Below are 25,508 nucleotides of genomic sequence, written 5' to 3'. Positions count from 1 at the left end.
TCATGGTCTAGCAGCTCATGGAGGAAAGATGATACACCATTCCTTGACTCTTCCAGAGGCTGCAATCCCCACCACAGAAGCAGCAGAACAGGTGGTACATCTACTGCTCAGCTGAGGCAGCTCAGGCTGTCACGCTAATGGAGTTGCCATCAGCTCCAGTTTACATTACTATGTGAGACTGAACTACGGCAGCAGCAAGCTCTGATTCACAATCCCTGCTGGAGCTAAAGGGCTAAAGAGATGGCCTCCCCCACATCTCCTCGGCCAATGCAGCTTCATCTCACAGGGATCATGAATCAGAGTCTGGCAGCAGGGAACAGATTAGGAAAAAGAAGTAAGACAGGAAATAGGGAAGAAGAAAGAGAATAAAGAAGTGAGTGCAAGGAAGGAAAGAGCATCACCAGAAAGAAAAAGGGTTCTTAGTAGATGGGAGGGGGAAGTGAATGGGAGTTTGTTAGGGTGTTTCACAAAACCCTAATTTTAGAAGAAGTAAGGAGACAACGTACCTCACATCTATTAATACTACCAAGTTATTTATTACCTTTGGGCTTGATCTCAGAAAGAGTCAGGAACAACTTGCTTGAATCAATTACAACTATAGTAGTCTATAAAATATGGCCATCAAATTAAGTGAAAAAGCTTCTGTCTGGGATTTGGATACTCCAAGCTCTAGGGTGCATCAGGGAGCAGAGTTGCACCTTGAAGAGTTAATAACATCAGTATGGAAAAGATTTTTACCTGGCTGGGCAAGTAAGAAGTGTCCAAGTTATGAACAAGAGGAATTGGCACCTCCAAAGCATAAGGCAGTAAGCAATGGCTTGTTAGGAAGAAAGGGAAAACCCTCCTTTCTTGACTTAATGAATGATAAATTAGCAGGTCAGGGGAAAATCTTTCCACTGAAATGATTCAAAAGGTGTACAGGGACCAAACACAGAAAAGAAATCCGCCTGCTTCAGGCTCCACTCAGTGAGTGTAACCTGAAGACTTAAAGACTTAGTGAAAACAGAGGCCTCACTTATAAATGCTGCCAGGCATTCGCCAACTTGTCAGTTGAGTCATATGGAGTAAAGGAAACCACCAAATCTGAATTAAGTGCTGCTTGGAGAATATGTTGGGGTTTTCTCCATTCCCTTCTGTTCGTACAAGTATGCGTGTGTGCCATCTGTTTAGGATTTGTAAACAAATACTTACTGACTTTTAGCTTAATTTTTGTTAGGAGTTATTCCAAGGAGGGTTGAGCCCTAAGACACTCCTTTCCTTGGGAATGGCCACCCTGAAAATTTGTGCCTTAGATATTTGCAAGGTGACCACCAAGCCCTGCGTGCTCCCACACAGGCACAAGGTTCTCTGTCTCTGCACGTGACAGGCTCTGCCTGAGTCCTCTGGCAAAAGGAGATTCCAGGGAAAATGTGTTTTGGGGTGAAGAGTGGAGGCCAGGAGAGGTCTTGGGCATTGGGCAAGGCAACAACTCTCTACTCCAAGGGTCTCATAGAACATAAAATAACAATGAAAATTGAAACAATGTGGTTAAAAAGGAGAGAGATTCATGACATGGGCTGCAGGATAAAGTAAAAACTCTCCATGTCCTTGGTGCTGCCAAAAGCTGTTCTCAGATGAAATAGTCCACAGAAATAGAACTAGCCTTTCTGTGTTACCACAGATGAAGTTAAAGGCCAGAAATGAGAAAATGGAAGGCAGCTAAAAATGAAGATAATAAAGAGGCCAAACTGGCATCACAAGAATCAGAGCACCAGGAGGTGAATGGGACTGACGAGCACAGTCAGTTGGCTGAGATGAAAGGATGTAACCAGCAGAACAGAAGCAGCCTTCCAAGTCACACAGCCTGTAATTCTCACAGCACAGGCAGATCCTTCTGACAGTTTGTGCAGCATCCACAAAGCAGCTAAAGACTGTCAGGTATGTTTTATTCTTCTAGCTGTCAGGACAAAACTTCATCCCTTTTCAACAGTGTAGACCAGGCAGTGTATCAAATTACACCCTGGTCAAACATATTTTACTAAGAATTTTTTTTTTAATTATTTCACCAATAGACAGCCAGAAATGATAGGGCTTCAAAGAGCAGAATGGTTTAAGTCTTCTATAGAAACATTTGCTACATGCCATACCTGTGCCAAGAAGAGGAATGGGATCTTATGTGGTGGGAAATGAGGCAATTATTGTTCTCATTAAATTACTTTAGGCCAAGGCATTTCAAATCCTCAGGAAACAGTTCATTCAAATGTGGGGATGATGACATGTTCACCACTAATCTTTCAGGAAGAGCATAAGAGAAACCTCAGCATCAGCAGATGGGCAAGTGAGGGAGCAGTGAAACTGATCCCACATACAGTCCCATCCCTGAAGCTCTCCATAGGAAATACCCACAGTAGGAACTTGCAGCACTGCAACTCAGCAAGAACATAAAATCACTATGCCACACTTCCAGTTAGCAGCGTTAGTGCTGCACAGGCAATCGGCTGCTGTGACCAGAGAGGAGAGCATAGCATGGACTGTGTGCTATCAAGGTGTTGGGGAAATCAAAACCCCTGCCCTGAATGCAAGAACAGTTCCCCAGCTGGAAAGGTAAAGAAGGCCAGAAGGGGTAGGCAAAGAATCAATTATTTCCATTAATTTCAATTAATTTCCATTAAAAGAAAAGGAAAAGCCAAACACAAAGGAGTCAGAGTAACAGCAATCAATGAATGTGGAACTAATACAGACTGGAGAATGGAGTCAGTGTGAACCAGCACATGGTTCCTGGCTCAGCTGGCTTAGTGGGACCTAGAAAAGGTCCTTGAAACATATTCCCATTTTCCCAGCAATCCTAGCATGCTCACACTCTAACAGCCACACTGGCTCAGTTGCTTCCAGGTGACCCCTGCAGCCATTGTCATTATCACTCTCCTTGAGCTAACCTGCCAGCCCCCTGCTTTTGTGTCCCTGAGTCTTTCATGCAGTTTATCCACAAGATGGATAAGTCATCACCAAGAGCCAGCTGCAGCAAGAACTGAATGCTCACCTACCACCTCGAGCATACATCTTTGGAGTATGAATGTTGGCAGGAAGTAGCTATTCTCTTTCTTCTGTTAGTTGCTGAATGGTATAGTACAGTCTTGTTTCCCTTCCAGAGGGTGTCCTTTGTTCTGACAGTGAATTTATATAGACCAAGCAGTGACAGTTTTGTACAGGGGAGTCTTAACATTTGGGTAGCATGGCTGGGAAAATAAAATTTCTGCTCAGCAAGCATTAGCCTTTTTCCACGTCTTTCCTTCCTAAAATTTACAGTCGCTTCTATCCACCTTTCATCTGCTCAAGGGAAAAAACAAAATAAGGAAGGAGCCTTTTCTTAAGTTCTTCGCTTAAACAAAACCAGGCTTTCACATTCAAAGAGATTCATACCCTACTACCAAGATAATAGGTGAGATGCAAGTCCAAAAGTACCCCTGCTGTGTGCTGAGCATTCATGGGTGGTCGAAGCTGTAACTGAGCTGCCTCACCATGGTGCAGCAAGAATTCAGATTTATTTTATGCAACTGGCATTCCATTTATACTTTTTGGTCTAATGTATCTCAGAGAGCATTACAGAGCATTTAATCACAATATGCTGTACCTACAGCACAGTTCCACCAGAGTCATTTAGCACATGAAAGGGGACGGAAGGGGAGGAGGTGGGAGGAAAAGGAAAAGAGGGGGGTTGATTTTGGAAAATTTAATTCTCGCCTGATTAAAAAACACTTAAGTGTTCTGACTGTCTTCCTCTTAACTCCTGTCAAAATCTTCTCACTTACTGCAACTATTTTCAGCAACTAAATTTATATTGTCTGACAGTTAACCCTTGCTTTCTAACTCCCAAGCTGTTTACCCATGGCATAAATTCTACACAAGTCTCATGTTCTCCTAACTGTCCAAATGCTTCCTAACAGCCCTCTCTTCATTTTAAACTGCTGCAACCAGGCCTGTCCAGCAAAGAAACACACAGCCTTGATACACAGAGACCTGTCCTCTCTCCATGAAAACTTTAACTTTTCCTTGAAAACACCAAGTTAAAGGATTTTAAAAATATCCACATTTGCTCCCTGTGTCATTTGTCTTCATATTTTAGTCTGTAATCTAAACTGCAGCTCTCCAGAGTAGGCAAAGCTTTCCTATCCATGCCTTGTAGCATGCCAAGTACATTGCCAGTACTTGACAAATAATTGCTGCCTCCACACATTATTCTTCCTACTTGATAACAGAGCCCCAGGAATTCAGTCCAGCTAAAGTCCGGAAAAAGCAAAGAAGCATTTTGAGAAAAGCTCATCTTTCTCTCAGCTGCTTCTGGAACCAGAAGCAAGGACAAAAACGAAGGGGGAAAACCACAGTTAAAAAACTTTAACCAGCCTGAAACCTTCGTTCCTTCCATTCCTCATCTTGGCAAGTTAGAAGTGCAGTAGCTTGGCCTCCCTTCCACTGAGCTTGGCCTCACTTCCTACCCATGGGTGTGGGCTCAAGGGTGAAGGAATATGTAGGCTGCAAACCTGTAGTGGTGGTTTATTTAGCATGTTTTCATCAGGGCACTTCAGCTTTTCTGCCTTTCTTCCTATAGGACTTTTTCATTTCAGAGTATCAAACATAATGACAAATGAATGGCTGATCAGACACATAAAAACCTATTAAATCAAAATAAGGAGAATAAAAAAAAAAAAACAAACAAGTATGATTCACATATAAGAGATCCAAGATCAAGGAACCAAGTCCATTTTTACTGATCACTCAGTGCATGTATGCTTTTACAAGTGCAGACAAAATCTCATTTATGTACATGTGCATATTCCTTTTTCAGGGAGCAGATTTCTCCTTGCAGCACAGAAGGATGTTGTGCTGTGTTCTTTGTGGCCTCCTAACAGTATTTAAAAAAACCCAAAAAAACAGTTATTCTGAACCTTCAAGATGAAAGAGTTCTCCTCTGAATTTAGAATGGAGCTTATGCAAGAAAGGAGTACTGTTGCCCATGCTCTGTGATCACGATTTCAAAAAGCCAAAGGTAGCTACCCTGTCACTGTAACCTATTTCTATTCATAGAAGTGGAACAACAAAAATATTCTATGAAGCCACAAGCACACAGAATGCTGTTACAACAGTTTGTGTGGTTCCCTCTGTGAGGAGAAAATGCATCCCAAGGATGCTCTCCCCACCTGCTGTTTGGCCACACCATGGACAGCTCAAACACACGTGATTAATGTCAAGAATACTGCAAATGGTCCTCTCTTGCTTTCTTTTCTGCTTGACTTGCTTGCTACTTAGAGCACGCATCAACAGATTGAAGGAGAACCTCCTCACTGTCTATTCCCCATCACAGTTGTGATCACCATTATTGTACTTGCATTACCCACAAAGAAAAAGAAGTTTAGAAGTGTTTTTCTGGATACAAATAAGTGATTTCAATTCAGAAGAACCCTGATTTGGTTACTAATGCCAACCAAGAAGGAGATGACTATGGACTTAAGGTCACCAACTGGAAGTATCCCAAGTAAACCTAAGTTTACACCCTCCACAAGCCCTTTTGGTTTACATAATGAAAGGCAGTCAAAGCATTAAATCCATAGTTTTGTCTTGTTATCCCAAAGAGAAAATTTTATTATTTCCATCACAAAATCAGACAATCACAGAGTATCCTGAGTTGGAAGGAGCCCAAAAAGATCATCAGAGTCCAACTCCTGGCCCTGCACAGGACAAGGCCATGTGCTTGAGAACATTGTTCAACTCCTTTCATCCTGCCTTCATTTCATTTTCTAATAAACAGGAACTGATGCACTGGCTGCAAGCTGTGAGGAAGCAGCATGCAGTATTTCACATGCAACGAAGCCTGAAAAGTTTCATTTGTTGGAGACTGCTCCATACCTTATGTGGCTGAATTTTCCAAACAGTAACAAACAGCCAGTGAAATGAGTTTGCATTCGGACACACTTGGCTCAGCAGGCTGTGGTTTAGCCCCATAGGTAAGCTCAGATTTGACATGGGTTAAAATAAAATAGTCCTTGGCGACCAGTCATGGTAACTGAAATCTCACTCTTGGAGGACTGGTTAAGAGGGTCCAGATCCAATTCTTCCACCGTCACTGCAGCTGGAACAGAGCTGGTCTGTCAGTGCCCAGCTCCATTAATCCTATGTGTCTGATCTGTCTGAGTTTCACTAAGAAAACAAAGTAAGGGAGCCCTGAGACGCACAGACATAAATGAAGAAATACATTCCCGTTTCCAACTGTCCGCACATTCTCAGCAAAGTTGCACCTCTGCTCCATTACTCAGCATGTGGTTCCAATTGTGACAACAATGCGCGTTTGTTCGGCCGCGCGCTGGCTGCGAACGGCGGTGTTTAAATACTGTGAGCTGGGTTTAAATCCAGCCTGGCCTGGGACTTGCCAGGCAGGGTCAAGTGTCTGGCATCAGCCTGCTACGTTCTGGTCGGTATAATCTTATAGATGGCCCGAGCAGCAGAACCAGACTCTTTGATGTCACAAAGGCAAATTCATGCGTACACTGAGTACTTTTAACGAGGGCAAAGAAAGAGGGATACAGGGGGAAAAGGCAAGCAAGGAAAAAAACGGTATCTATCTAGGTCTGTCCATTTCCTCTGCATTAGATTTGCTAAATTAAATGATTTTACACTACTCTCTTAAAACAAAATTTAAGTATTTTTCACTCATTTTTACAAACAACAGCTCATGAAAATTGCCTCACCCTGCAGCCCTGCAGAACTTTTTGCACTGATTTTCACTTCTTACAAGCAAGGAAGTTTTTCAGAAATATTTGCTACGATCCAGTTTCAGGGGATAAAGAATCCATTAACATTGGTGGTTTCAATTTTTTTTTTTTTTCTCCTCATGGATTTTTTAGTATATTATCAACATTTTCACTAATTGCTGCTTTACCTGGGGAGTTGGAGTTAAGACACCTCCCTGAAAGATGTACCCAATGTATAACTTCAGTGTCGAATTTAGCAAGACAGGATGACAACATCACCTGCCTGCTAGGAAAAGAGTTTAGCCTGTGTTTTCCAGGTGTGCTCTACTCCTATCTTACACCCTTCCTAAGCTAGGTAATGCTTTCTCATGAAGTTCCTTCAGATGCCTCATTGTAAACATCCATTTTATCTACATTGACATTTTACAACTTATGTTTTAAATGAGATCTCGTGGCAAGGCATTTGGCTCCAAAGATCTCTTGACCTCACATTTTGGAACAGGGACCTGAAATTAAACAATAAGATGACCAACATATGTGACATTATAATTAAAAACAGCACTACAATGGTTACTCAGCAATGAAACAAATTAAAGCCCTGCCGTCTCTCAACTATGACACTTCTTAATGTTTAAATACTCAAAATTGTTATGAGGTTATAATTTTATAATGTAAAAACCACATAATTTGACAAGGATAGGGAGGAAAGGGTTATTTATGGAGTAAAACAGTGAGAACTAGCAGTTCAGGATATTTTTAACAATTTCAGTCCCAAAAATAATCTCTGAATGTACCCTTCTCTGCTGCATAATGAAAAGTCTGCTTGGAAAATGTTCCTAAAGCAATGAATTAAAGCAATCAGAATTTCAATGAATGAAGCCATTAAGAGTTTTTTAGTAAGAAAGTAAACAAGAAACAAAACCCTATCTTATTTAAAAATTGTATGCTCATCTCTAGTCTAAAATATTCCATGCTGTTCTTCCTACCCCACAGGCTTTCAAGCCTCATGTGGCTGCCAAAACTTCAGCACCACAGCCCTGGCTCTCCTGGTGCCAGTTAAGGAGCTGCATAGAGATGTTCACACCAGTGAAGATATTTAGACTCTGTGTTTCTAGTGAAAGCACCAGAGAAAGAGGATAGGTTTAAAGGTTTGTTTGCTTCCGAAGAATGTTCTCTTCATTAAAAAAATATATAATTAAAAAAAAAAAAGATTTGTGATTTTTTGTTTTTTTCAAGATCCTTGAATATAGAGGCCAAATAAAACACAAGCCCTTATTTTGCTAACATTTCTGTACTCTTGAAATGTAAGAGTATAATTTTGAATCATGCTGAAATGTAAACTGTACCAACATGAGATTTTTAAAAAACCAAGCAGCAAAGACACAAAAAGCAGGATTTTCTTACAGCTAGATTTCTGTCAGCTTTACTTAATTTTTCTTTTCTACCTCAACCTATCTTCTAGCAAGAACCCTTTCAGTCTCTGAAAGATTAGAGATCTCCTGAAGGGTGGAGAGTAGGAGGGACAGTAGGAGAAAGACCAAGATGAAAGATCATCATTAATGCAAACATATCCAGTGGTGGATTACACATCACAGATAAATTTGTCCCAGCAAAGGACAGTTTGCACATGGATATGTTGATGTCTCCTCAGTATCTGAGGACACTTGGGTTGCTCTTGCACTGGGTGAGGCGGCCAGTGCCAGGGTTAACATATTAGCTAGGGTGAAAAATTAATGTCTGGTGGTCATACAAATCTAATTTTTTCTGTTATTCCTATTACTTTAACAGATGAGAAGGATAGATATAAATTAACAGGTCTTGGCATATCCAGCAATACTGTTGCTCAGCCAAGCAAAGAGTTTTAAATAACCCAAAGCTGTGTCTGTGGTTTTTTTTCTAGGTGGCTCATTACACACCACAGCCAGGCCCTTCTGCATCCGAGTTTAAACAGGCACTGTAGCACTCTCAGCATTTTTGAAAGTCAGACTTAAGCATCCAAAATAACAACTGAAGAGCTTTGGTTTGAGACAGTGTGTTTTCTGATCCTGACTTAAAAGGAAGAGGTCAGATAAGGGCCTCAGAGATGGTGAGATTACTCCTTTGGACAGTGGAATATTTTTTAGCTTGGATAAAAACTGACCTTACCCTTAGAGAACTAAAGTTCAGTTAGCAAAACTGAGGGAACACGTACTACAGAAAGACAGAAATGAGGTAACAGGAGCAAGCACTCTGAAAGAAGCTCAGTGAATTTTTAGTGTGGAGTCCCAGCCTCACAGAGGAAGCCCCACTTATGGTGACACACACCAATGACAAATAATGACTGATGTTTGCTAATCTCAGAGGATCAGACTGTTTGGGCAATCCAGCCAAGACAGCTTTGATGACACTTTGAAGAGCAGCCACAAGGACTCAGCAAGTCACAATGTCTGGAAGAAACACTAACTGCATCTTCTTGTCATGCCATCATACCAGTCCAGTCAACATGCAAAGAGACTTAGAAGAGGAAGAAAAAGAAAAAAAAGAGATACTGAAGGGAAGGTAATACAGATTACTGTTACACCAGGTTCACACAAGCACACCTGTGTGGGTCTAATGGTTGGCAGAACTGGTCCAAAGCCTGTAAACTGGCAAATGTTTCCTCACTATGAGGGTTTTATATCCTCTCACAAATCAAGCACTTGTGAAAAGCAAATACTGTAACTTGTTTATTTACTTACTGTGCTTCTTTTTTTACTGTGGGTGCTTCTTTTCTTGTGCATATCAGCACCAGTAATGAAAAATATTTTTACATCTCCAGTAGCAAAAACCAACCAGAAGCATCAAGGCCAGCATGATGTGACAAGAGCACACACAGTGACTCAGAGAGAGAGGAGATATGCAGGACTGTCAAGAGAACCTTTCACTTTTTTACCATACAGTTAAATGTTGCAATCCAGGAGCTGGTAGGGGAAGTTGTTAGTAATATACCCCGGGATGTAACCCCTGTTTAAAGAACGTTCTTCTGCAGTTCTTCGGTGTTTTATGTACCCCAGTTACATCACACTAGTTATGTTGTTCTTTGTCCCCATCCAAGAGATATGTCACACTTATTCTCCACCCCGGTTCTAGAATATTCCCTGGTTTTGTTTTCCCTATTGGTTCCCATTCCCTGTCACTCCACCTCCAAGACCCTGGTTGACTGTTATCCCTTGGCTCCACCTTTTCACCGCCCCTGTGCCCTCAACCCATTGGCCCTCAGTTCTGATGTTCCCCCCTTCCCTGCCTGTGGATAAGTTTAGTGCTTACTTTCTTCGGGGTTCTTTGTCCCTGGTTCCCTTCTGGGTGAGATCAATAAACTCCACAGGAATACATAGAATACATAAAAAGAACCCCTCTCGTGCTTATTCGTTGACCCTCAGACAACATCATGGTGTATGAGTGCTTGGTGCTCAGAGCAATCCCTTCCCAGTGGAGACACGAAGATCTCAGGAAGGCAGTGGCTTTGGGAGCTCCTGCCATGCCACTGCAGTTAAATTCCAGAAAATTTCATAGATTTATCCCCTCCTATGACCTCAACAACAACTTGACACCATAGTCATCTCTGTCCATCTCAATGTAAATCCAAGGTAGCCTTAAGGAACAAACGACACATATTTGTCTCCAAACGATAAAATTTTACTACTCTCTTTCACTTCAGAATATATTATCTAATCAGCCTCTGATAGAATTAGTCAATAAAACCTTGAACTGGGGTTTGTTATTCAACATGTTGAGTAATAGCTCTACATTTCATTGTCCAGGTAGGTACAGAGGTTTGTGTGGGTCTGGTTTTGCCTTTTCTCTTCCTGAGTAATAAATTAAGAGCAATCATCTTCAACAGAAAGTGTATGAAAATTAAATCTGCCTGCTTCTAACAAAATAAGGAGTAAGAGGATGGATCCAACAGAATATTTTGTTTGCTAAACAGCAGCTATAGCTAGCACTGGTACCTTCACAGTAAACTGTGATTCAGTTTGAATCACCCTTCATTTTTGTAAGTGCAGTGTCTTTCTTTGATAAGAAAGGCAAATCTTGTCACTTCTAGGATGTCTGCTATTGAATCCTAGCTATTTATTAAAATGTCACTGCTAATTTAGAAATCACAAAGCAGGTTCATGATCTGCCTGCTTGGTATTTCCATTTTCCCATCAGTATATTAAGAATCATACCCTCACAAGAGGATTTGCAAAATACAAACTTAATATTTATGGTGACCTTCATAGCAATATCCAATAATAGTCTTCCCTGCCCTTGGCATGTGAGCCTCTAGATTAGATCAAGTATTCTTCTAATTTAATCAAGTATCTATCTACCTCTATTCTGACTGTGGACCACAGCTATCCCCGTAACGCCTCACTTCTGTGACATACATTTTATTCCACAGAGATAATCTGAACTAGCCCAGAAATCTATTAATGGATCTGCTGAACAAAAAAAAAAACAAAACCAAACAATATAGCCAAAAGTTATATTTTTCATTAATGATCATTTGAAGCACACTTGATTTTACTCCTCGAAAAATATAAATATAATAAATTCCTCTTACTTTCTGAAAAACAAAAAACAAAAACTCCCTGCAATTTCAGAGTGTTTTAAGCTTAAAAACTTGCCAGATGAGTTAATAACTAATCACAGAATATCTGAGCATCCTTCCTCTGAAAGGAAATCATGACCATTTGTGTGAGAAAAAATGTTTTCTTTGAATGAAACTTACCACAGGTAATAAAACTTCACTTAAGTCATAATCTGTTGTCTCAAAGAGAATGCCCAATCAGTTTAAATACTAATGCATGTTTAGAGATTGAATTTGTTTGGTTCCAGACTAACCATATAAAATATCAACAAATAATGCAATTGCTTGACATTAAACTGCCATTCTAGTAGGAGTATTTTCACTGACATGGGCTCAGTATATTTTTTTAACTGCTTTTAAGATTCATAATCTAATTCTCTAACCAGGATCAAACAGCTATAGGGGGAAGAGTGACTTTGTGGCAATGTTCTAACTCTACCTGTCTCCATGTCTCTAAAAAGTTAAAAGTAGTCATAGAATACCCATTGTTGCTCAGTCTTTCAGACAAATAAAAATAAAAGCAAGCATCACCTTATCATCAGTAGGAACAGGAGATTTTGGAGAATAATAGAATGGCCTGGGTTGAAAGGGACCTTAAAGACCGTCTAGTGACCCCCCTGCCATGGGCAGGGACACCTTCCACTAGACCAGGTTGCTCAAAGCTCCATCCAGCCTGGCTTTGAACACTGCCAGGGATGGGGCATCCACAGCTTCCCTGGGCAACCTGTGCCAGTGTCTCACCACAATTACAGTAAGGAATTCCTTCTTTTATCTAATCTAAATCTACCCTCTTCCAGTTGGAAGCCATCTTCTCTTGTCCTGTCACTAAAATGTACATGTTGCTTTATTGTAACCTAGGTGCATCACTGGAAGACAGGATTTTCCAGAGTTCTAATTCCTAAGTTTTACGTTTATGACATTTTCAAGCACCTGCACATGAAGCTGTCTCATCTGCGCAACCGAAAATCTTCTTATGCTCACAGGCACAAGTTCTCAAAATAGACACATATCCACCAGTCTTTTTTGGGCAAAACAGCAGAATTTATTATGAACTTCTCAAAAATAATGTAGAAGCAACCAGCAGTCTTTAGTACACCACAAAATAGCAAGAAAGAGACAAGCTGGTTCACCCTTGAAATATATGGAAAATATAATGCTGACAAAACTGTTACTAGCAAAAATCTTTTTCTCCCTTAGCTGAAGTTATGGGTGGTCTTTGCAAAAATAAAAAGAAATTATTTGGAGAATCTTGGCTGCAGCTCGCTCACTGGCAAATGCAAAACCAATATCTGGCACCAGGTGTGAAAGTAGTGAGGCACCCCAACCTCACGGTCATTAGAACCTTGCAGGATTTCCAACTCAAGTAAGATTTCCCAGCTCACACCTCCTTCATCAGCCCTCATCACACGGGCTGAAATTATCTTGGCAGAGAGAATAATTCTTCATCAGCTACGATAAGTGTTACAGATGTATCTGAATCAAACACAGCGCCCTGCCGGTTATGCGGCTTCGAGAACTCCCACCGTGCCTGTGGAAAAATCTCCTCTGGGGACTGGGAGCTGCGCCTGGGATCAGCAAAAACCCAGCAACAAAACCCCTTCCTTGTGTTTGTCTTGAACGAGGATGCCCACTGCAGCCAAGAGTGACTGTCAGCTTGAATTACCTCCTGATAACACAGCGAGGTGGCCTCATGTGAATGCTTCATCTAAACTCCTCATTTTCCTAAAAATAACCCAAACCACAGATCCATAAGGAGTGCCTCACCAGTCCCCACCCAGAAGGTTTGAGCTGGTCTCCAGCTCTCACGTCAGTAACAATTTATTTGCATGTCCAGCAGGGCTTTTTCATTCCTGCTTGTATCAAATGTCGCCTCAGCCTGCCCCCTAGGTCCCTGTCCTTCATACAGATGGCACATTGTTGGGAAACGTTTACTTTGCCAGGTGCCATCACCATCCTGGGATGAAGTGTCAAATTCCAGGCTTTCATCTGGTTATAATTTATTCGTTATATCACTACTTCATACTAAAAGAGAAAGCGCCAGTGTGGAAGTATGAACAAAAACCCTTTTTGGCAATTCAGTAACCTGAAAAATATTCATGTTAAAAGCTTTTGAGTCAGACAGAGCAGCATCATATTATTAGAATAACATGTTAATGTTTCGGTCATGCAACCTCTGTGGGTCTTTTGAAACACCTGTGGAAATATGTTTTAAGCTATTACAATGCTAACAAAGACACAGGGCTGAGTCAGTTTAATTGCTCAAATTATCCATATGACTGAATTTTATGAGGTAATAAAACACATCCTGATATAAATATAATAAACACTTTGTATAACATACTACACTGAGTACACATTCAACAACTTCTTCCTATTTTCTTTGTCTCCTCTGTTTTCCTGTTCCTCAGACTGCTTTCAGTACAGCTGCTACTCAGAGGGCCCCTGAGCTGCTTGTGGTGGGATGGAAAGTGAGATCACATCACCTACCGTACGATGGAGAGTCTATCTTTAAAAACAAGAGAATAGATTTAAGTCTTTCCAAGGAAACCAGGCCAATGACTCCAGCACAAAGGAAGAGGCACCATTTCTCGCTATCTCCCATTCCCTTTGTTAGGCCAGATCCATATTCCCAAATGCTATCACACTTCAACTTCATCTACTGGCTCTCTGCTATTACTGCCTTCTCTGAGTGTTTTGTCATTGATAACAGAGTCTGGGAAACCATTTTCCTTACTTAGCATCAAAACTCTGCTTTTACGTTCATAATTGTGTCATAAAAGTGCACAACAGTAAAGTTTTATGATGTCTAAAGGTGGGCCTGAGTGGCAAAACCTGCACAGTGAGTGAAAATTTTCCCAACTTAGGAGGTGTAGGGTTTCAAGCTCAACATAACTTGTTCTCTTTTCTAAATTATTGCATTTGTTCTGAACATTTGCAATGTTCTGCTGTTTTCTTAAGAGGAAAGATTTGTGAATACAGGAAGGCATTTTTACTTTCAGTTTATGATCACAGAAAAGAAGTGTAGCCATTAGAGGTAAGAATGCTAAGATGCAATAGTTTAAACATTTGGTTCAGAAACATAAAAAAGGCTGGAAAACAAATAAGTCATTACATTATTGAATTCTTTATGTATTTTTCATTTTTACTGAAGAAGTTTTGAAAGCTGATGGTCCAAATCAGTAAATGATAGCTAATCACCAAACAGAAGTGCATGAATTAAAAACATGCAGTATTCCTGAGGCTAAAAAATTTATTACCAGATGGGTGACTGAGTAGATCTAAATGATGAAAAGAGATAAGTCATAAAAAATAATATGTAAATACCAGCCTAATTTAATAACAAGCTCAGAAAAGATTTATGATAGTCACAGTATTTTTAAAACATAATTTCCTTCACAGTCTTAAAATCAAATTTACAGCTGTATGAATCTCTGTTGTTGAAGTAGAAAAGTAGAGTATATATGCAACATAAGCCTCTGGCAAGTATTTTTATTCAGTTTTATCAAAATATAATCACACAGTTTCTTTAGCCTTTAGATTCTGTGTATTTCAACAATTCCACATGACCAAAGCCATTCAGAAACTGCCTGCTCCCTACTATGAGAGAATGAAATAGCCAAATCATCTGATTATTCTATAAAATGTGGTACAAAGCAAAAACAGAGCATCCTAAATGAAGCTGTCATAGGAACCTTCTTGTTCTTGGCACGAGGAGCTTCAGCTGCCTGGCCCAACCCTCTGCCAGACATTACCACTTCCATGGCAGGTTGAGCAGAAAAGGACCATTCCTCACCTACAGTAGTTCACAGCCAAAATTTAAGCTTCAAACTGCCAAGGGAGGTGGTGGCACATTACTGTCCCATTATTAGGTCTCCCCTGGCTGAGAGGAGGAGCAGCTGACTGTTCCTGCTCCATGCAGGTGGGCACCTTGAAGCAGAGAAATGCAGCAGACACTTGGAGATGGCTCTGGTTTAAAGCACTGCAGCTATTGGAGGTGCTCCATCTGAGCACTTAAAGCAGTAAAAATGGCAACTTTTTACTGCTAACAGCAATGCAAAATAAAGTAATCACTTGACAAGGAACCCAAGCTACCCTCCCAGTTTTGCCGTTACAAATGCAGTATAAGACAGTAAGATAAACCAAGAAAAAGAAGAGAAAATAAAATCACAGCAGTCTTGATTATATGATGGTCATTAATCTGTGAAAAGCTGGCAAACCTGGATTAGAGGAAAAACATTTCCTGCTTTAAAACATAATTCAACAACCTTTAGCTTTATGGTTATGCAGAAAAGTATAAACTATCCCAAACTAGGTTTCTAAACTGCAAAATCTGCAGCTAAGACTCAGGCAGAAATGACAGGAAGGGGATATACTTGCTCAGTCAAAGAAAGGTCATGGAATTTTACAGTAGTTGTCCTAAAAATCTCTTTTAAATTCTCACAGGAGAATCTAAAGAGAATCTTAAGAGAATTTAGACCTCACTGAGGAAAGTATCGGCAAATCCTCTCGATGGTAGAAATTTAAAAATTCCTTCACAACTATGACCTATAGCACATTAGAATGAGTCATCATTCTAATGAGTCATACTTCAATAATGAAAATTCATTCGCAGGCTCCTCCCCAGAGCTTGGTGGGATGCTTAAGAAGCACAACTGGCATTCTACAGCTGCTCAGCACTCTTTCAAGGAGACTGAAACAACGACTGCTAGCATTCAGTACATGTGCATTCATGTAAAAACATCAAAACTATTCCAAAATTACACAGCACACATGGAAGGGGCTCAGCAGCATCCAGAAAAAATGAATTCATGAAAGTTTTGCACTTACAGGCCAAAGATAATGGTGCCACAGTCTCAACAGGAATCTGTATTCAAAATATTTACAACAAGGAGCTGAAGATAATAATAATAACATCCTAAAAAACTGAAACAGTAATTCATAAAAAAAAACATTTGGAGAATCTTGGAATTTACCTCATTCCAATGAATTGGTGACCAGCATTTTTGAAGCCAGAAAAATTTCACCTCTTTTAATGTGTTTTTACAATAATAAATCCTAGTGTAAATCATACCTGTGGAGACAATAACAATAGATCTCTTTAGCTCTGAATCATTTTCCACTCCTGTTAAATCATCTTATTCCTCCTTCTTTGTTTGCCTCATAGAAACTTGTAAGGACCTATGATTAGCAAATCACTTTCATTATTATTATTATTATTATTATTATTATTATTATTATTATTATTATTATTATTATTATTATCTGGCTCAAGAGAGATGTATATTGATATAAGGGATATATGTTTGTATATACAGATGCAAATAGATATGAAGAAACTATCTTGGAGAGCTTTTTTTTCTTGATGAGGAAACCAGGCTGCCCATACAGCAGACTCAGGAATAATGTTTATTGAAGAATGCTAGAAAATGGAAGTGATCCCACTTTTAAAAATATCCCTCCCCCTCATGCCACTATACTGTCTAATTAAAAATTACATTATTTTGAGCGCCTTAAAACCATAAGAAAATTCAGCCACTTCTGCAAGACATTTAAATACAAACATGGTATTTGATTTAGCAGAAATTCCTTGCATCAGGCTTTAGTGTGGTGTTCTTTTTCCTGCCTTTTACACACATGTTAAAATAATCATGTCAAAAGATTCTCATACTGTGTCTTCAAACCTTTCAGAGGATGCTTCACTCTATTCATTTTCACTAGGCACAGTGCTGCTTTACTCTAACTGAACATACCTTTTATATATTTCATGTGGATCCAGACCAACCTGCAGAGACTGACTCTTTGCTAACAATGTCAACAGACTGAAACAAAATACACATGTAGGAAAGAAAGAATGGCTGAGGGGGAAGTGCTTGGCAGAAGGAAAGAAACTTTTGGTAATTTGGTGGGGTGTGAAAGAAACTGGGCATCTTCCCACTGGATTACATCTTTCCATCCAGCTCTGTCCCCAGTCATCAGTCAGTATACTGGGCCCTTACATGCCTCTCTTGGGTAAATCCTTTGGAGAGCAGAAGGAAAAATGCAGTAGCTCAACCAGGGCAATTAAGGATTAGGGAGCAGCAAACTGGCTTGCCAAATTGGCTCCATCTATAGAGAGGATACCTACGTACGTATGTGTGTGTGTGTGTGTATGTAAGTATATATACATACATACATACATATATATATATATATATATATATATATGTATGTATGTATGTATGTATGGAAGGGATCTGCCTCACCCATGAGATTTAAGCAGGACCTGCAACAAGCTAAGTATGCCAGGAAGGTGCAGTGACAAGGTTGATGGAGGTACAGGTGAGTTATTCAGTGCATTTAAAGCATACAAAACTGTCTTTGTCAACTGCCAGCTCCTATTTTTTAGCCTTTTCAAACGTATCAGCTTCCTTTTCCATGAAAATCATCCAACTGATTGTTGATAGCACCCCATCCTAGTATCACTACAGCTGTACCAGAGAAATAACTTTTCACATAAAAACGACTTTGGGGTGGGGCAAATAAGCCAGACTAGTAGTGAGCCAGACAATGATGGAATTGCCTCAGATCTCTGGATGGCAAACCTCACGCCCAGACATACACTTATTGTGGTCTGTAACAAGCCCAGCCCAGCCCAGCCATGGAATATAAGTAACAGGGATTTGACAGCAGGTCCTCAGCTGGAGAGCTTCTTGTCAGTAATGCTCCACCTGGCATTTTGGACTAAAGATCAAATTGAATGTTTTACAAAATCCTTTCTAGAAAACTCTCCTTCATAACCAGTGCTCTCATTAAAAATCTTATATTCAGAGAAACTCAGGGAGAGAAAGAGAGAAGCTTCTTTACTGAGAGTAAATTATATTATAACAATGAGACTAGAGGCAGTATTAAAGACTGTAAAACAAAGGGAAGATGTATTTGCATAGTTATCTCCCAGGTCATAGCTAAAGAATCAAGGAGAGACTGGTTTGTCTCAGGAAGATCAAAGTATTTTCCTTTACTGTTTAGGATATACAAACAAACTTAAACTGGAAACAGAGAGAAAAGGAAGACCTTTGCTTCTGCTAGGTATGAAGTCAAGAGACATCAGGGATGAGAATGTCTCAAAATGCTCACTGATTTATTTTTCCAGGCTCTCCAAAGTGCCTTGACACCTTTATTTTGGATCCAGATATTTATATAACACTCTGGAATTCATCAAAGACCAGTCTGAATATTGTCACATGGCAGCCAAACTGTCTCAAGATGCCTCACTAGAATTCAAACATACACACTGCACAGGAACTTCTTCTAGCAAGCTTTACAGAAGGGACCAGATAAAGCTGCCAAAGAAAATGAAATTTAACAGCCAAAATTATGTGAAAATAACCCCTAGAATTGTGCACTTTATCTCTGCTGGGGAAACATTTTCTTTTCCCTTCCTTCCTTATTCAATTTACATTTATTTCCATTGTACTTTGGAAAGTTATTTTGTACCACATCATTATTATTTCTATCAAGCTTTAGACAGACTTATTTTTACTTCATTAAATCATGCAGGTAAAGCACTAACTTTAACCAAGGGACCTCAACAATTTCATCTCTTGTGCATGTAGCCAGTGTCTCAGCCCTTACAAAACATTCCAGCATCTCTTGATTTGCAGTTTTCTGACAGTCCTGTGATCGCAGATGCATTAATGCCATGAAAACCATGCAAGTACTAATGGACTCACAGTGTTCTTTACCTGCAAGTATTTGCTTGTGCTTTTTTCAAACAGATTTTCTATGAGCACCCCTTGCAAGAACTAGACTGGATGAATAATTAGGGAAATCCAACACAATGGGAAGAGGAATGCCACTGAAAGCAAAGTGTTCTTTTTATGACTTGAGAAGAAAGCATGCAGAAACGCTTCTGTGTTCCCCAGAATCTAATTACTGGCATGGGGCAAGTTTGGAGACAGGTATTTATAGCTGCGGTTACTGTTGTTGCTGCTATTCAAGAGTCACAATTAAGAAATCCTAAATGTTATTCCACCTCTTCTTGTCTCCTCACTGAGCCCACACTTGGAATTACTACTGTCAGCCACAAAGAAAAGAAGAATTCCCAGACATGCATCCTCTATCCTGTCCTGCCATATTATTTTCACTCTGGTGTAGGAGGAATCTACTCTGTCTGCCATTTCAACAAAGAACAAGTCTAGTATCCCTCTACCTCCACAAATTTGCATTAGTCATTCACCATTACACACTGTGGTATCATGATAGTTCTTGTGGTCAGTCTCAGATTACTAATAATCCTGAATTAGATGCTAGAAGAATCTAAATATTTTCTAGGGTTGTCTTCTTTTATTAGTGGTTAGGCTTCTTAGCTGGTGTGGTCAATGCTTTTATACCTTTAGAGCCTGGGGTTCTGAAGTACCCTGCTTTGGCTATTTACACTTGCAAGATAAGCATTAAAATCCCCCTTTATTTCAGCAGGGCTGTGCTAAACTGCCTAGAGGACTTTACAAAATCCCTCAGCACTTCAGATAACAGTCTGTACTTGTCAGTGGCTTGGAAACACGGTCCTTGAGGAGCTTTCTGGGCCCATGACAGAAGAGTCAAGCACTGGCTTGCGGATGTACAGTCCTGACTCACCTCCTCTCATCCGTTCTCAGAGACATTATCTGAATTTACAGTGGAAATCACTGCACCGACCAGATAGCCAAAGCCCCCTGTCAGCATTTTAAAAAGCCCCCCAGATAGCTACCTCTGGCTCCTGAAAATTAGCTACAGCTGCTGCTAAAAACTAGTGCAATTCCACAGGAAACCCACAGAACTGGCAACTTTAAAACAGTAACAAGCTTCTCCAAGCAACTTTTAATCCTGAGCCCCCAAGAAGTGCAGGGCCGATGCATCATCCATTCCTTGAGCAAACCTCACTGTAGTTCTCTCTGCTGGCCTCCTCTACAGTCTCCTCTACAGTCTCCTCGCAGGTCTCTCCAGCATGCAACAGTCAAAAAAGGAGCCTCCATTATTTTCCAGTGTGATCTTCAAGAAAAACACATTTTAATATATTTCAGGTACACGGGCCATGAACAAATGTACAGCAGCTTATACATAGTCACCACTTTCCCAGAAACTCAGGGCCAAATTCTGAAGTAATTGGAACCTTATGCAACTGTTGACTCTAGTGAGAGCAAGCAGGTGTTATGTCAATTATCACAGATTATCTCAGTGAAATAGCCCCAATTTGGGGTTACATTATGACAACTTTGTAACTGCTTGACATAAAAGGTCTCACAGTCAACATAACCAGGCACAAGAGGCTCATCAGTGTTTTAGGGTGGAGTAGTGTACAATCAAAGGAAAGTAAAAGTGGCCAAAGTTTCCTTCAATCCAGAAAATCCCAATGACTCCTTATCTCCAAGGAGTATTCAAGAATTTGCACAAGTTAGCACAGAATAAGACTGCTGTGACATAGGCCAAGTGAAGGGCTCAGTGCATGGCTGTGATAAAAATTGCCTACTAAAACATTTGTTATCCAAAATGTTATTTTATTTTAGGAGAAATTTTTCATTCTTTGCAAAAATGCCTCATTGCTTCATGCCCACAAAAGCAGGTGAAATTACCTGCACTCTACATAATTACAGTGTGCCTTCCCTTCAGTACTGAACAGGATCACTGTCTAAACTCTACTCACCCACTCCATTTTCTAAAGAAAAAAATTGCCTACATGAGTTGTTGCATTGTGCTTGGCCTGAAATTAATGAAAAGAAGCTAGAATTCCTATTTTTTCAATAAGTATGTACAGACTTTTATCCCTTTGGTAGTCAAAAAAAAAAACCCAAAACCCCAAGAAAACAGCTGATGTTTCTTTGTCCTGACTACAAAAGAAGGATCAAGAAATTAAGGATTTTCTAAAATTCAAGTGACATTGCCTCTCAGTGGATTACTATTTGGGCTCTTAAAAAGAAGTCCAGGGATTATGACTGATTATATTTAAACTTAACCAGTTGTTTTGATTAAAGATGATGGAATGTAACAAGTAAACCTGTGGGACAGTAGATGTAACAAATTAAATTTACATTCCTTATGTGAGTTTAAGAGTAATTTCTATACCCTTTAGCTTTATAACATGAATCTTTATAGGGCAGTGGCAGTGGGAATTCATTTTGATAGCCTGTTTCCTGAGCACATATAAAGATAAGTCTGTAATATTGTTTTGCCCATTTATCAGTTTGCTGAAGACATTTTTAAAGCATTTAATTTACCCATAATTCAGAAAGAAAACCTCCCTATTTACAGCTGAAAACACATCAAATTTGAAAATATTGAGGGGAATTTTCACAAGGGCAGCAACGAATTCTGACACCAACTAGTTCTTATGGCTTCCAAAGCCCACAGGAGCTTTGCAAATGGAAAGTTATCATGGTAGCACTTGTCTTGGCATTTATCAAATGAGTAGCTAGCCATATCACATGGATAGGCATGTGGATATTTGGCAAACAATTCAGCACTGGTAGCTGCTCCATGTGCTTTTAGTCACAGCAGTATAGATGCATATGACATAATCACTGTCTGAGACAATATCTAAAACACAATTGTTACTTGTTGTTAAAACCAGATGCTATAACATACAGCTGTATTTGAAACCTTTGGATGCTGGCACACATGCTGGATGGACTTCCTGCACACAGACGAGTGCTGGAAATATTGCCTCATTAAGAGGAACTTTTCCCACAAGCTCTGGTACTGTTTGGAATTCCAGTGCTCGAGAGATTACCTCATTGTTAGGCATCACCTAATTTGAAACACAATCATACCCGACAGCTTTCCATTATCACGTTAGGAAAGTTTGCCAGCTCCTTCTGAGATTAATAGACAAGAAGGAGATAGTTGCATCATGCCTCCGAAAGCCAGAAATATTAATCCAGGAGTAGGAATCTCTGATGTCTGTTATACAACGCTTGAGGTACCTGTGCAAACACTCTTTCATGGATGGACAGATGGATATCGGAGCAAGTTGGTTACTAATAGGCTTGCAATCTTGTGTTTCCTTGTATTTATAAACAATATTTTGTTTTATTTTAAAAATGTATTTTTTTTCAAAACTCTTTCACAATTTTTTAAAGGTTTCAACACAACATGAAAGACCAAAAACCTGAAAATAAGATAAAGGTCAAAAACGTCTCTTGTGTAACTACACTAAGCAGCCTGAAGAATTAAAATACTAGCCAATTAAGCTCATTGAGTCAGGATGGGAAGGAAAAAGCAAATTTAATTAAATATGCATGTTGGGTAAGGGCACTTGAACATTAAGAATATTCCCTTGAATCTTTTAAAAAACAGGAACAAAACCCATCCTTCAAACAATACTGATTAATGAAAAGGAATACAAAGTGAATGATACTGGTCCTCTATTTTTACTAGGATCTCGTAACTACAATTGATGTGGTTATGCAGTCATCCACAGAACTTTTTCCACGCAGCTTAAAATAAGTTGTGCTCAAATGCAGCACATCAGAAGTGACAATGAAGACCATTCATTTGTAATTTAATTCATGAAATTCTGATCAAGATGATTGTGGTGAAGAGGAGGTACAAGGGAAACAGTTACAGCAAATTAAACACTTCTATGTAACCTTATGCTAACATTTTCACAGAGCACCCTAGACCAGCTAGGGTCTGTTCCTGCCTGCTGCAGTCTTCCGTGCAGCTGAAGCTGGCCCATCCTGATGACCCTTGAAGCAGACCTGGGGAGGACATGGGAAATTTGGCTCTGCAGCCAGTTCTGACCCTATGCCCCTTAAAAGTGAATCCCTGTGCTTTCCAATCCTGGAAAAGCACCACAGTCCTCGGCCTGAGCAGGGCCATGCTGCTGTGGGAGAGGAGGGCAAGAACAAGTGAGAGCTGATGAGAAGAAGGATTTCAAGCTGCACCAAAGGAAGTTTAGTTTCGCCATTAGGAAGAACTTGTGCACAGAAAAAGGGCATTAGATATTGGAAAGGCCTGTCAGGGGGCTGGTGGTGTCAACATTGGGGCAGGTGCTCATGGCAAGCCTGTATGTGGCACTCTGGGCTCTGCTTGCCATGGTGGCCATGGGTCACAGGTTGGACTCAATGATCTTCCAGGGCTCTTGCAAGCCAGTGCATTCTGTGATTCTGGAACATCTCAGCCTCTGGGGACAGCACTGTGACTGCCATCATCTATACCCAGCCACCGCCATGCCCCAGAGCCCAGGCAGACCTCGGCACAGAGCGATGTCCAGAGCTTGTGCGGTGGTGGCAGCTCTTCAGGCAAAGCAAAATTGCCGGCAAGGTCTTCTCCTGCCTCCTGCAGTTTTGCCTGCTGCTGCTCCTGGTCCATCTCCTTGATCCTTCCAGCCATCCTGAGAGGGACACAGGCACCTCTGGTCAGCTTCCCAAGGAGCTGGACATGCTGGATATAGACCCTGACTCAATGCCTTTGGTGGACGTGGGGCCAACTTTCCAGACATGCTTGCTCTCAGTGCTCCTGCTCACAGGCATTGTCCTGGGATGGTAGTTTGGCAGAAGACTGTAGAGATGCTGGAGAGAGGGGAAGGAGGGAGATCAGGCAGGCAGGACAGTGCTGGGAGCTGAGACATGCCAGGGCCTTGGGCCAGTGTGGTTTAAAGCCAGTCCTGGGAGCCCCCATAGAGGAACAAAGCTGGACAGGCCCCAAGGCCTCAGGGCCTCTCGGGCAGCCCCTTGGCCAAGGCCCTGCGGCAGAGGGGGCTGAGCTCCTGGGTGGGTATCAGGACCAGGGCTGAGTCCAGGGACAGAACCAGGCACAGGCAGCCAGAGCTCTGCTTGCTGCAGCCTCTGCCCAGGGCCAGCCCAGCCCTGCCTGAGTCTCTGCTTCCAAGGCCAATGGCAGCCCTGAAGGCCTCAGCTCAGCCTTGACCCTCTGCCCCTTCCATGGGGATCCCTGTGCTTTGCCCTGTGAGAGAAACACCAGAGCCCCTCGGCCTGTGCAGGGCCATGCTGCTGCTGCTGATGGGGACATGGTTGCCCAAAGAAACTGATCCAGCTGTTGAGGCACACCCGTGCCATGGCGCGGCTGTGCCTGCATCACTGCTCTCAGCAGAGGCCCAGAGCCAAGAGAGCAGCAGAAGGGGCCATCTGGAAGGGAAGGAGACTCCGAGTCTCCCCTCAGCACTGACTCTCCTGCTCCAGTGCCACGTTCTGCATGCAGAGCATGGTGGGCAATGTGTGACAAGTGACAGCTGGGGCACCGAGACATTCCCCACCTTAGGAGTTAGAGATACCCCATTCTTAGCTGTAGGATTCCCCACCACATGTCATCCAAGAAGTTCAAGTTGCCCTTAGCATTTCCATTCCAAAATTTGAAGTATTCAAGGCATTAACATTGCACCCAATAGTCTTTTGGTCACTCCCCAGTTGTAGATTCCGTGAGTAGGCATTTTAATAAAGTTCACGTTTTCTCCACAGTGCTGTGTTGTTTTCTTGATTTTTCATCCAAGAGGTGACACAAGAGGCGTTTGATGGGTTTGCATAGGGGTTCCTCAACCCCCAGCATGTAGTGCCTGAGTGTACCAGTAGCATTTGCAAGAGTGTGGAGGATAGCTGGAAAGAAGATGGTGGGCAGTATTCGCCTGCCTCCACCTTCCAAGGAAGCTTGGATTCAAACCCTGTGTGCTCTATGTCAGGGGGACATCAAAGGCCTCAAGTTCTTGCACTGAGGCAGCCTCAAAACAAGTAGGACCACCCTGAACTGAGCACCATTCCTGCCTCTGGGCAAGGACTGCCCTGCAGAGCCCAAGATCCCTATAAGTTGGGCCTCTTGGGTGCAGTCCTCTGTCAAGAATTCCTTGCCAGATCTCAGAGAGACTTTGGTCCATTCTGAGGGCTTGTGTCACTTCCCTGACACAGTTCCTCAGACCTGTCTCAGCTGACTGCCTGTGCTCCTTCTCACTCTGCTCTTGTTCTCTGGCCACGCACCCAGTCTTGGCCTTTCAAGAGAGTCAAGTTCTGTCCTTATGGTGTTCCATTCTCCTCTGCTTGGAGGGCTGTGGCACTTGAGGGGGCCTGGAGATGCCCCTACATCCACAGCAGCCCCAGAACAGACCTGCCTTTGGAGTGCTGCTCCAACTCCATCTTAAAATTTGAGCCACTGCTGACTGAAAACCTCTTCTGCAACCCTGTACATCAGATACTTATGATTTCTACCAGCTCATAAACTGAATATAACTGTAG

The 25,508-nt window shown here is 41.3% G+C and overlaps 1 protein-coding gene across 1 annotated transcript; it reads left to right on the top strand.

The window, feature by feature from the left end:
• The first annotated feature begins 1,679 nt into the window (after positions 1 to 1,679).
• On the top strand, positions 1,680 to 24,683 carry LOC147653271 (uncharacterized). The gene is made up of 3 exons (XM_086890448.1): positions 1,680 to 1,803; positions 23,447 to 23,810; positions 24,291 to 24,683. The coding sequence occupies exons 1-3, from the start codon at positions 1,680 to 1,682 to the stop codon at positions 24,451 to 24,453; spliced, it is 651 nt and encodes a 216-aa protein (XP_086746574.1). The 3' UTR covers positions 24,454 to 24,683.
• The last annotated feature ends 825 nt before the right edge of the window (positions 24,684 to 25,508 follow it).

This window comes from Cyanistes caeruleus, chromosome 5, assembly GCF_971803275.1.
Source record: "Cyanistes caeruleus chromosome 5, bCyaCae1.hap1.1, whole genome shotgun sequence".
In the NCBI taxonomy this organism is placed as follows: domain Eukaryota; kingdom Metazoa; phylum Chordata; class Aves; order Passeriformes; family Paridae; genus Cyanistes; species Cyanistes caeruleus.
This window is presented reverse-complemented; position numbering and strand designations above follow the sequence as displayed.

Bases quoted from the DNA above. Each gene is read 5' to 3' on its own strand.
- LOC147653271 (XM_086890448.1), top strand. From the start codon at position 1,680: ATGAGAAAATGGAAGGCAGCTAAAAATGAAGATAATAAAGAGGCCAAA. The intron at 1,804-23,446 runs GTAACCAGCAGA...GGAACATCTCAG, and splicing joins GTTGGCTGAGATGAAAGGAT to CCTCTGGGGACAGCACTGTG. The intron at 23,811-24,290 runs GTAGTTTGGCAG...CTGCTGCTGATG, and splicing joins ACAGGCATTGTCCTGGGATG to GGGACATGGTTGCCCAAAGA.